A 13,060-nucleotide genomic window follows, 5' to 3' on the forward strand; every position below is an offset into this window, starting at 1 on the left:
AATTCCAGGTACCAACAGAGACCTCAATATCAAATATCAGGATTTAAACTCTATTCTTTCACTCAAAAGTCAATTTAGTATCCCAGTACTTTTCGAACAATTATAGTACACATTTTCAAAACCATCTACATACCTCAATCCCAGATTCCAGCAGTGACCTCAATATCAAATTTCTGGATTTCAGCTCTATCCATTCCCTCAATACTAAATTTAGTACCACTTTGTACTTTTCGTACAATCAAAGCTCACATTACCAGAAACACCTCCATATCTCAATCCCAAATACCAACATACACCTCAATATTAAATTTTGGGATTCTAGCTCTATTAATTCATCCAGTACCCAATTTAGTACCCCTAAGTACATTTTAAACAACTATAGTACACATTTCCAAAACCACGTCCATATCTCAATCTCAGATATCAACAGAGACCTCAATATCAAATTTCAGGATTTTAGCTCTATCCTTTCACCCAATACCCAATTTAGTACCATTTAGCACTTTTCCAACAATTATAGTACAAATTTCCGAAACCACCTCTATATTCCCAGGCTACACACGGAAAAGCTACCCTAGCACAAAATTTCAGATTTCTCTTCACCCAATACCAAAAGTGTACCATTTAGTACTGTTCGTACATATGTGGCACCCATTTTCAAAATCTCCATATCTCAATCTCAGATGCCAAGAAAAACCGCAATATCAAATTTCTGGATTTCAGCTCTATATCCTCACCCAATACCAAATTTAGTACCACTAAGTACTTTTCAGCGACTTAATCGAAACCCGCGTCGCAGTGACCGAAAATGGCTCGTGAGCTGAACATATCGCAATATTCCATTCGACAAGCGCCGGCCATGGTGATGGTGTGGGCCGCCATGACAGCCGATGGTCGCTCTCCGCTCGTATTAATCGACCGTGGCATCAGAATAAATGCCGAATGTTATCCCGAAAATATTCTAGAGGGTGTATTAAAGCCTTGGACATGCAAACAGTTTTGGGCTTGGACATTCCAACAGGTCTCAGCACCAACGCACTCAGCACGCGCCACCTAAGAATGATTCCAAAAAGTGATTCCTCGCTTCATTTCTAGCGAACCACAATGGCCAACAAAATCTCCGGATATCAATCCGTTGGACTATTGTGTCTGGAGTATTTTGAAAAGCAAGGTTGGCACTAAAAAATACCAAAATGTCGATCACCTCAAGCAAGCGCTTCGCCGGGAATAGACCAAAATACCGCAGAGCAACATTCGGGCAGCGTGTGACTGTTTCATTGGCCGCTTAAAGGCCATAATTCGTGTCAAAGGTGACCAATTCGAACAAATCTAAACTTATTCCAAAATTTGATGCTATTTCCGACATTTTTGCTTTCATTCAATAAAATTTAAAAAAAAAAATGTAAAAATTCTGGCGTTTGACTTTGTTGCAGGTTTTTTTTATCTCACCAAAGTTCCATTTGGTACAGTTCGCACACTAAACACATATTTCCAAAACCACTTTATACATCAAACTTACTGTCCAACCTTGATTCTTATACCACATAGTACCATTTTAGAACTTTACGTAACCTTAAAGTTCGAATCTTCTAAAATTCTTTGATATATATATTCTGCACTCCATCGGTGACTCTCGTTTCAAATGTCTAGTTCTAATTTGAAATTCTAGCTCAAAGGGCTAACTTTTTAGTAAAATTTAGTATTTGTCTTATCCTTTGAGTACGAATATCTAAGAACTCAGTCACACGCCTACGCACCAAGACTGACCCTCGTGAACATTTTCAAGATTCTAGCCTCTACCGTTTCATCTGATTCCTAGACAGTCAGTCAGTCGATATATCGATGAATGTTTCTGTATAGAAAATCAAATTTCTCCTATATCAACAAAATCTTTCGATATTCCGATAAATTTTTCGAATAGAAATTTTTTCCCACAAAAAATTTATCGACAATTTTTTAATAGAAAATCTATTAATGTATCGATAAATTTTACAGATAGAAAAAGTATAGTTATATCGATAAATTTTATCTATAACAGAGTATCGATATATCAATAAATTTTATTTACAAGAAGTATCGATATATCGACAAATTTTATCTAGAGAAAAGGTATCGATACATTTGACAAATTTTGTCGACATATCGATAAAATTTTCTTGTAGTTTTTTTTTCAATAGCTATGAATTTTCTGGGGAATAAATTCCGATTTATCGGTAATTATATTTTTTATTAATAAATTCTTAAATATTCATGTATTTCAACACATTTTCTATTCGAGAACATTCCGCATCCAACCCAAGTGGATGAAATGAACAATAGATCACATAGCTGGGGAAGCTGTGTAAAAGCTTCATTGTATTCCCCCTCCTTTGTCAACTTATCTATGCAAACATTGACAAAAGAAACAGAAACGGAAACAGGATATGACACAGACTCGCACACACACCCACACACACATGGATGTTGTTCCATCAACTAAAAAGGATAGCCAGATGGATGGATGGATGATGTTTTCATATTATGTGTGTATAACGCAATACTAATATACACCGTGAATATGTATGTGTACGTATGTATATGCTTTTGTGTGTGTGTTTGGAAAAGGATATCACACAAAATGTGTTGCTAAGTGTTGTCAGCTGTAATGACTCTTTTAAGAGCCAAAGAAAAGAAAATGGAGCATTTGAAACAAAGAGACGGATGAAAATGGGGCATTAATGCATTTCAACGCCTAAAATGGTGTAGGAATACAAATGTGCTATGGGAGCTGGCTTACATATGTTACTCAAATTTGTTCATTTTTCTTGAAAATTATCATTGAATTATTTCTTATGGAAATGCTATTGATATATCGATAAATTTTTTCTATAGAAAATTCTATCGATAAATTATTTCTATGGAAAATTTTATCGATATATCGATAAATTTTTTCTATAGAAAATTTTATCGATAAATTATTTCTATAGAAAATGTTATCGATAGATCGACAAAATTTTTTCCTATAGAAAATGTTATCGATAGATCGATAAAATTTTTCCCATAGAAATTTGTATCGATAGATCGATAAAATTTTTTCCTATAGAAAATGTTATCGATAGATCGATAAAATTTTTTCCTATAGCAAATGTTATTGATAGATCGATAAAATTTTTTCCTATAGAAAATGCTATCGATAGATCGATAAAATTTTTTCCTATAGAAAATGCTATCGATAGATCGATAAAATTTTTTCCTATAGAAAATGTTATCGATAGGTGGTTAAATTTTTTCCTATAGCAAATGTTATCGATAGATCGATAAAATTTTTTCCTATAGAAAATGTTATCGATAGATCGATAAAATTGTTTCCTATAGAAAATGTTATCGATAGATCGATAAAAATTTTCGTATAGAAATTGTATCGATAGATCGATAAAATTTTTCCTATAGAAAATGTTATTGATATATCGATAAAATTGTTTCCTATAGAAAATGTTATCGATAGATCAATAAAATTTTTCTTATAGAAATTTGTATCGATAGATCGATAAAATTTTTCTTATAGAAATTTGTATCGATAGATCGATAAAATTTTTCCTATAGAAAATGTTATCGATAGATCGATACAATTTTTCCTATAGAAATTTTATCGATAAAAATTTTTCCTATAGAATTTTTATCGATAGATCGATAAAATTTTTCCTATCTTTCGATACAAATTTCTATAGGAAAAATTTTATCGATCTATCGATACAAATTTCTATAGGAAAAATTTTATCGATCTATCGATACAAATTTCTATAGGGAAAAATCTATCGATACCAATTTCTTTAGGAAAAATTCTATCGATCTATCGGTACCAATTTCTATAGGAAACATTTTATCGATCTATCCATAACATTTTCTATAGAAAAAATTTTATCGATCTATCGATAACATTTTCTATAGGAAAAAATTTATCGATCTATCGATAAAATTTCTATAGAAAAAAATTTATCGATCTATTGATAAAATTTCTATAGAAAAAAATTTATCGATCTATCGATAAAATTTCTATAGAAAAAAATTTATCGATCTATCGATAAAATTTCTATAGAAAAAAATTTATCGATCTATCGATAAAATTTCTATAGAAAAAAATTTATCGATCTATCGATAAAATTTCTATAGAAAAAAATTTATCGATCTATCGATAAAATTTCTATAGAAAAAAATTTATCGATCTATCGATAAAATTTCTATAGAAAAAAATTTATCGATCTATCGATAAAATTTCTATAGAAAAAAATTTATCGATCTATTGATAAAATTTCTATAGAAAAAAATTTTTCGATCTATCAATAAAATTTCTATAGAAAAAAAATTATCGATCTATCGATAAAATTTCTATAGGAAAAATTTTATCGATCTATCGATAAAATTTCTATAGAAAAAAATTTATCGATCTATCGATAAAATTTCTATAGAAAAAAATTTATCGATCTATCGATAAAATTTCTATAGAAAAAAATTTATCGATCTATCGATAAAATTTCTATAGAAAAAAATTTATCGATCTATCGATAAAATTTCTATAGAAAAAAATTTATCGATCTATCGATAAAATTTCTATAGGAAAAATTTTATCGATCTATCGATAAAATTTCTATAGGAAAAATTTTATCGATCTATCGATAAAATTTTCTATAGGAAAAAATTTTAGCGATCTATCGATAAAATTTTCTATAGGAAAAAATTTTAGCGATCTATCGATAAAATTTTCTATAGGAAAAAATTTTAGCGATCTATCGATAAAATTTCTATAGGAAAAATTTTATCGATCTATCGATAACATTTTCTATAGGAAAAAATTTTTAACGATTTATCGACAAACTTTCTGTAGGAAAAATTTATCGTTTTAAGTATCGTTAACTATATAAAACATAAAACCTGTTTTTAAATAGCTCTTTTTGACAGCAACGACGTTACTTGAAGGTAATACTCTATTAGTGAGAGAGTAAAAAACTCACTTCCAATCTTGAGCAAAAGAGAGTTAAACAGGTGCTCATACCGTTAACTAACTTTATTTGCAGATCAACGGTCAGTTGTTAACGGACGGTCGAGAGTAACTGTCGTTTTGTCATTGATTACTTTGCCGACGAAGTTATAATTGGTTTTTGTTTTTTTTTCATTTCAAAAGAATGTTGGAAGACATTTAGCAACAACACCAACAAATTGTGTAGTAGGTGTGCGAAAAATTGGCAACTGCAAGTATACGGAGAACACATGTCTCTGATCCCCCATACCACTCCCCATTCTTTTTTTATTGGCCAAACCAAAATAAGGTCGTGCGTGCCTGACCGCCTGCCTGCCAGGTTCCAAATGCACAACGCATTTCTGTTGTTGTTTTTTTTTTTCTGTTAAGATTTTGAAATTTATGTGAAAAATACGCGATATCGCGTGAATAGACAATGCATTGTAATGGAATGTTTGTATTTATTGTGGCATATTATGTGCATACAATGTGTGTGTTTGTTGTGCTCATTATATCAACAACGGACATATGTGTGTGTGTGTGACGTAAACAAAAAAACATTGCCAAAAAGACAGACAGACATCCAGATTTTACTGTGTAAAGACAATTTATCGAAATCGATAAATTTCTCTGTAATTGTTTTCCTATATATCGATTAATTTCTCTATGGAATATTTTTCGATAACTACTTTCACTTCAAAAATCGATTAATTTTTGCTATAGAAAATATTTCGAAATGTCGATTTATTTTTTCCAGCAAAAAAAATTGAATTTTGATCAATTTCTCCTATGGCACATTTTTCGAAAAATCGATATATACAGAGTGAGATAAAAAAACTGCAACAAAGTCAAATGCCATAATTTTTACATATTTTTTTTAAATTTTATTGAATGCTAGCACAAAATGTCGGAAATATCATCAAATTTTAGAATAAGTTTAGATTTGTTCGAATTGGTCACCTTTGGCACCAATTATGGCCTTCAAACGGCCAATGAAACCGTCACACGCTATTTTGCCCCATTATCGGCGAAGCGCTTGCTTAAGGTGATCGACACTTTGGTATTTTTTAGTGCCAACCTTGCTTTCCAAAATTGGCTCCAGACACAATAGTCCAACGGAGTGGTATCCGGAGATTTTGGTGGCCATTGTGGTGCGTTGGAAATGAAGCGAGGAACCTCATTTTGTAACCATTCTTGGGTGGCGCGTTCTGAGTGCAACGGTGCTGAGTTTAATGGTGGAATGTCCAAGGTCTGCGGCCAAAATGTTTGCGTGCCCAAGGCTTTAATACATCCTCCAGAATATTTTCGCGATAATATTCAGCATTTAGTCTGTGCCACGGTCGATTAATACAAGCGGAGAGCGACCATCGGCTGCTATTGCGTCCCACACCATGACCATGTAACCATTCTTGGGTGGCACGTGCTGAGTGCGATGGTGCTGACTCCTGTTGGCATGTCCATGGTTTGCGGCCAAAATATTTACATGGCCCTGGGCTTTCATATACCCTCCGGAATATTTTCGCGATAATATTCGGCATTTATTCTGATGCCACGGTCGATTAATACGAGCGGAGAGCGACCATCGGCTGTTATGGCGGCCCAAACCATTATCATGGCCGGCCCTTGAGTTCTGCTGGCCTACCGAAGGTGCACATTTTCAGCTGACCTCTTTGGTAAATAAACACGATCATTTTTGTTTACAAACTGCTGGACAACGAATGTTTTCTCATCGGAGAGGAGAAAACCAAATTCGGCAGTTCACCACTGTCGGCCAAGCGAAGCAACTTAGCTTTAGCTCGTTTGTGTCTATTTTCTTTCGATTGCGGTGTAAGTTCTTGCACATTTTTTAATATTTGCCAAATGGAATATTGCAATTTGTTCAGCTGACGATTCATTTTTCGGTCACTACGATGCGGGTTTCGGTCAACTCGCTTTTTTACCATTTTCGAACCATTTCTGCTGATGTTGCTGTTTTCTTCCTTTCACTTCCTTTACGTCGGGCTACGTAACCAGCTACCAGTATCACGATAACGAGCGATGGTACGAGACACAAATTATTTCTTCACATTTAAATGCTGGAGTGCTCCAACGATAGCCTCTCGTGGTTTTCCAGCCAAATATAAAGGAATCGCACCACCCCGCTTGAGTTCCATCACGAATAACTGTTGTTCTGGAAAGTTCTCACCAAAATGCCTTTGTACGCTTGTAAACAATATAATGAGCTGCCTCTGGAATAATTTTAACAGCTGTCGGACGAGTGGCTTAGAAATGACAGCAGTCTAAAGTTGGTTGCAGGTATTTCATCTCACCCTGTATTTTCGAAGGAAATAATACCGCATTGTAGTAGGCTTTCCGTCATTAACTTTTTTTTTGCTGTGCTAAAATCCATTGTTAGCCGGCATTTCACATCTGCTCGCCAAAATTAGTAACTACTAATCATAACAGCAACAACAACAACAGCAACAAGTGAAGGCATTGTCCAGTGGAGTGTCTTCAAATTACGTCTTCTGAAAATTTCAAAACTATAAACAAAACAAAATCCAAACAAATAAATGCCATCATCTGGCAAGAGGTTGCGGATCTTGGGAAAATACCCCCCTAACTCACCTTCATATCTGTGATGCGAATGAGCGTTGCATATTTTTATTGGACATTGACATTGCAATTGATTGAAGATCATAGACCCAATCGATCGGCAATTATATTGCAACAACAACAATAACAACGTGGACAATTACAACAAATTCAATCGATCACGTGTTTTCTATTTATTTTTGTATAGCGGGAGTCAGGGTTAAACAGACCTCTGTTGCCGCCACTTGTTGTCGTAGCTGGCGAAACTTGTTGTGATTTCAAAACAATTTTGCCCGTTGTTCATTGGCGGTGGCGGCAGCCAGTGAATGCTGCCGCAAATCGATGACAATTGAAGCCGAAAAAGAGAGAGAAAACAAGTTATGCGACAATCAATTGACAAAAGTATGTAAATGTAAACAACAAGTGTAATGAAATAAAAATTGGTGGCAGATATTAGGGTGGATTCGAACATTTTTTATCCAAAACAAAACTGTGTCTATTGATCGATAAATTTTTTCCCTATATAAGATTTATCGATAGATCGATAATTTTTTTTCCTATTGAAAATTGTATCGATAGATCGATAAAATTTTTTCCTATAGGAAATCGTATCGATAGATCGATAAAATTTTTTCCTATAGAAAATCGTATCGATAGATCGATAAAATTTTTTCCTATAGAAAATTGTATCGATAGATCGATAAAATTTTTTCCTATAGAAAATTGTATCGATAGATCGATAAATTTTTTCCCTATAGAAAATTTTTATCGATAAATTTTTTTTCCTAGAAAATGTTATCGATAGATCGATAAATTTTCCCCAAATTTTCTATAAAGAAATTTATCGATATATCGACAAATTTTCTATAAAGAAATTTATCGATAGATGTATCGAAAAATTTTCTATAAGGAAATTTATCGATAGATGTATCGAAAAATTTTCTATAAGGAAATTTATCGATAGATGTATCGAAAAATTTTCTATAAGGAAATTTATCGATAGATGTATCGAAAAATTTTCTATAAGGAAATTTATCGATATACGTATCGAAAAATTTTCTATAAGGAAATTTATCGATAGATGTATCGAAAAATTTTCTATAAGGAAATTTATCGATAGATGTGTCGAAAAATTTTCTATAAGGAAATTTATCGATAGATGTATCGAAAAATTTTCTATAAGGAAATTTATCGATAGATGTATCGAAAAATTTTCTATAAGGAAATTTATCGATAGATGTATCGAAAAATTTTCTATAAGGAAATTTATCGATAGATGTATCGAAAAATTTTCTATAAGGAAATTTATCGATAGATGTGTCGAAAAATTTTCTATAAGGAAATTTATCGATAGATGTGTCGAAAAATTTTCTATAAGGAAATTTATCGATAGATGTGTCGAAAAATTTTCTATAAGGAAATTTATCGATAGATATGTATCGAAAAATTTTCTATAAGGAAATTTATCGATAGATATGTATCGAAAAATTTTCTATAAGGAAATTTATCGATAGATATGTATCGAAAAATTTTCTATAAGGAAATTTATCGATAGATGTATCGAAAAATTTTCTATAAGGAAATTTCTCGATAGATGTATCGAAAAATTTTCTATAAGGAAATTTCTCGATAGATGTATCGAAAAATTTTCTATAGAGAAATTTATCGATAGATGTATCGAAAAATTTTCTATAGAGAAATTTATCGATAGATGTATCGAAAAATTTTCTATAGAGAAATTTATCGATAGATGTATCGAAAAATTTTCTATAGAGAAATTTATCGATAGATGTATCGAAAAATGTTCTATAGAGAAATTTATCGATAGATGTATCGAAAAATTTTCTATAGAGAAATTTATCGATAGATGTATCGAAAAATTTTCTATAGAGAAATTTATCGATAGATGTATCGAAAAATTTTCTATAGAGAAATTTATCGATAGATGTATCGAAAAATTTTCTATAGAGAAATTTATCGATAGATGTATCGAAAAATTTTCTATAGAGAAATTTATCGATAGATGTATCGAAAAATTTTCTATAGAGAAATTTATCGATAGATGTATCGAAAAATTTTCTATAGAGAAATTTATCGATAGATGTATCGAAAAATTTTCTATAGAGAAATTTATCGATAGATGTATCGAAAAATTTTCTATAGAGAAATTTATCGATAGATGTATCGAAAAATTTTCTATAGAGAAATTTATCGATAGATGTATCGAAAAATTTTCTATAGAGAAATTTATCGATAGATGTATCGAAAATTTTTCTATAGAGAAATTTATCGATAGATGTATCGAAGATGATGTATCGAAAAATTTTCTATAGAGAAATTTATCGATAGATGTATCGAAAAATTTTCTATAGAGAAATTTATCGATAGATGTATCGAAAAATTTTCTATAGAGAAATTTATCGATAGATGTATCGAAAAATTTTCTATGTGGAAATTTATCGATAGATGTATCGAATAATTTTCTATGTGGAAATTTATCGATAGATGTGTCGAAAAATTTTCTATGTGGAAATTTATCGATAGATGTATCGAAAAATTTTCTATTTGGATATTTATCGATGGATGTATCGAAAAATTTTCTATAAGGAAATTTATCGATAGATGTATCGAAAATTTCATCCATACAAATTTCTATGGGGACAAATTTTATCGATAAATTTCCTAAAATCATTTTTTTTTGTTTTGTTTTTTTTTTTTTTTTTTTTTTTTTTGTTATCCCCTGTAACGTTGTGTTTCTTCTATCTTTTCTTGTTTATTTCAATATCAATCGACATGCCAGTGTATTTGTGAGCACATTTGCTTCGCTCCCACATCATCATGATCATCATCGAAAACTCATAAAATTCTGTTTCATTCAAAACAATTCTCACTGGGAATTTCACTCGCAAAGCGGAATCGAAAACAAACCAAGAAAACAAGTAACGGCAGCCGCAACAAATCTCGCCAATTGCATTTAGTTTCGAATGTTCTAATTAATAGTTAACATGAAACGGTGAATATTCAACAAAAAAAAAGTGAAAAAAAAACAAAGCAAAGAATTTAATTTAATTTTTTCGTCAGAAAAAAAAAAGATTTGTATAGAGAAGTGAGAAAAATTATTTTAAAAATAAATAAATATTATAAAAATATATATAATGCCAATGAAGTATTGAAAAGAAATTGTGATAAATAAGCGGAAAATATACATATGATTGAAAAATAAATATTTTGAAACAAAGTAAATAAATATTGAAAAAATAAATCGTATTAAGAAATTGTATTATGCGCCTACCACCCACCAATTATCTAAAAGTGATAAAGAAATAAAGAAGGTTGTGATTGATTTTTTTGTTTTGTTTTTGGGTTTAACAAAGCGAAGTTTTTGAAACCAGGCAAATGGTCAAGTGCTTTGAAGAAGATTTCCACTAATCTTATCATGGTATTGTGAAATTAATTAAATAAAATATAGATTTAAAATAAAATATATTTATTTGGTGTAAAGATAAAAAACAGTGGCAGACAAAAACAAAAATAATTTTAAAACGAAAAAATATAATATTTTAAACAAAATTTTGAAAAAATTATTTTCAACATTTGAAATCAAGTGTCATTTGAACCGCTGCTGAAATCATGTTTACAATACCCTTTTATCGAGAAAATGTCCTTACGGCATCGCTTAGCGATGCCTCGACACTGGCCAAGACTCGTGCCGTATGTATTTCGTGTTTCGTTGCAACGATTTGTGTTTGACTTGCCGAAGATGTTTTAATGACGATGATAATGGCTCGCAAGGATCTAATATGTCATGATGCGAATTTATTACAATTAACAAATTTTATTTTTTTTCAAAGCATGTTTAATAACTTATTTGTTAACAAATATTTTTATGGAGAAAAATTGTGATTTAAAAACTCGAAATATTTTTTAAAAATAACGAATTTTAACAAAAATTTTGTTATAAACTTCATAAATTTTTTTCTTAAATTTTGGATTAATTTTTTTAAAAAAAGCTAAAAGTGATTCATTTAAATCGATAATTATGGAGAAATTTAGATTGAATGAATTGTCTTTTTTGCTTTTGTAGTAAAAAATTCCACGAATTTTGCTAGGAACTTTTTGAAATATTTTTAATGAAAAAATCCACGGGAGTTTTCCCCTGGAGTTCTTCAAAAATGCCAGACCCTGGATTAACTCAGGAAGAACTTAACATTTTTAATTTGTTTTAAAATGTTTAATTTTTTATAAACATTTTTTACGGAACTTTTGTTTAATTTTTTTTAAATGTTTAATTTTTATAAAATTTTTTTATCGGATCTTTTGGGAATTCCTAAAAATCCAAGACTTTTTCGCCAAGATGTCCTCGGAAAAATTTCACGATTTTTGAAAAATATACAAATGATAACAATATTTCTTGAATACTTTAAGATTTTTTGTCCTAATTCAACTGAAAAATATTATTAATGAAGAATCCACTATATTTTCCCTAGAGGTACTTCAAAAACGCCAGACTAGGGGCTTTTCCAAGGTGTCCTTAAAAATGATCCTAGAATTTGTTAAAATTGTTTCAATGACGATATGCCGTGCATTTTCAACAAAACTTTTTAAAAGCTTCCTGGCCTTTCTAGAAATGGTGGGTTGTTCAGTTTTTTCCCATACATCCTGACCAAAAGTGGGTCAAATATAAATAATTTATTCAAGGACGACGTACCTTAAGAATAGTTTTAATATTTTTTATATTTTTTTTTTAAATTTTTAAAGTGCATTAAACTTCTTTTCCTGTACAAAAATTATAAAATTTTTGAAAATAAAATCCTGTCGAAAATAAAAAACTGAGATTTTTAAAGTAAATAGAAATCATAAAAATATTTATTAAATAATCAACAAGGTTTTTTAGGAGGTCCTTTAAAGAATTCTTAAAAAATCTACGAATTTTAATATGTGGCTATAGAGGATTTATATCATTTGACAAAGCCAAAACGTGCCTCATCGAAAAAACGGGTTGAGACCTTAGATCTCTTTGGACCAAATCCGTTTCAAAACATTTGGAGTCGATCTAGCGATGTCCGTCCGTCCGTCTGTCTGGCTGGCTGGTGCGCACGATAACTCTCGAAGGGAGTATCCAATTTAATCCAAACTTGGTACATGATAGTATTATTATCAAACTTAGATCGAGTTCGGAGATGGGTAATATCAGTCAACTCCTACTAATACCTTAGGCACAAAAGGTCGGAATTTTCAAAACCAAATATTTTAATGCACAGAAATAGAAAGGATAGTCCTATTTTGTTCTAACTTTGCAAATCCCAATATTTGCATCAGTGTAAGGTCAGGTACGAAAATAGACAAAATCAGTCCCCCACAAAGTGTTAAAATTTTTAATAATGATAACTATTATAAAATGTGATATAAGAGTCCGGTTGTCTCCAAATTACACACATCGCAATATTTTTACTAATCCAAAATCTGGTGTGAAGATAGTATATATAAATCTAC

At 30.8% G+C, this 13,060-nt stretch overlaps 1 protein-coding gene across 4 annotated transcripts in view; it reads left to right on the forward strand.

Annotated features, from left to right (window-relative positions):
• Positions 1–13,060, forward strand: part of LOC101893064 (TBC1 domain family member 4) — a 105,810-nt gene that overhangs the window by 38,090 nt on the left and 54,660 nt on the right. The window contains exon 1 of one of the 4 annotated variants that reach the window (XM_059123275.1): positions 10,428–11,006. The exons of 2 other annotated variants lie outside the window; for them this stretch is intronic. In XM_059123275.1, the coding sequence (XP_058979258.1) occupies positions 11,004–11,006 (3 nt within the window). In that variant the 5' untranslated portion in view covers positions 10,428–11,003. Of the gene's footprint in view, positions 1–10,427; positions 11,007–11,131; positions 11,279–13,060 lie in introns of those variants that run through there. One more of the 4 variants, XM_005178262.4, reaches the window with a different exon arrangement.

Source organism: Musca domestica, unplaced genomic scaffold (genome assembly GCF_030504385.1).
Source record: "Musca domestica strain aabys unplaced genomic scaffold, Musca_domestica.polishedcontigs.V.1.1 24, whole genome shotgun sequence".
Taxonomy (NCBI): Eukaryota; Metazoa; Arthropoda; class Insecta; order Diptera; family Muscidae; genus Musca; species Musca domestica.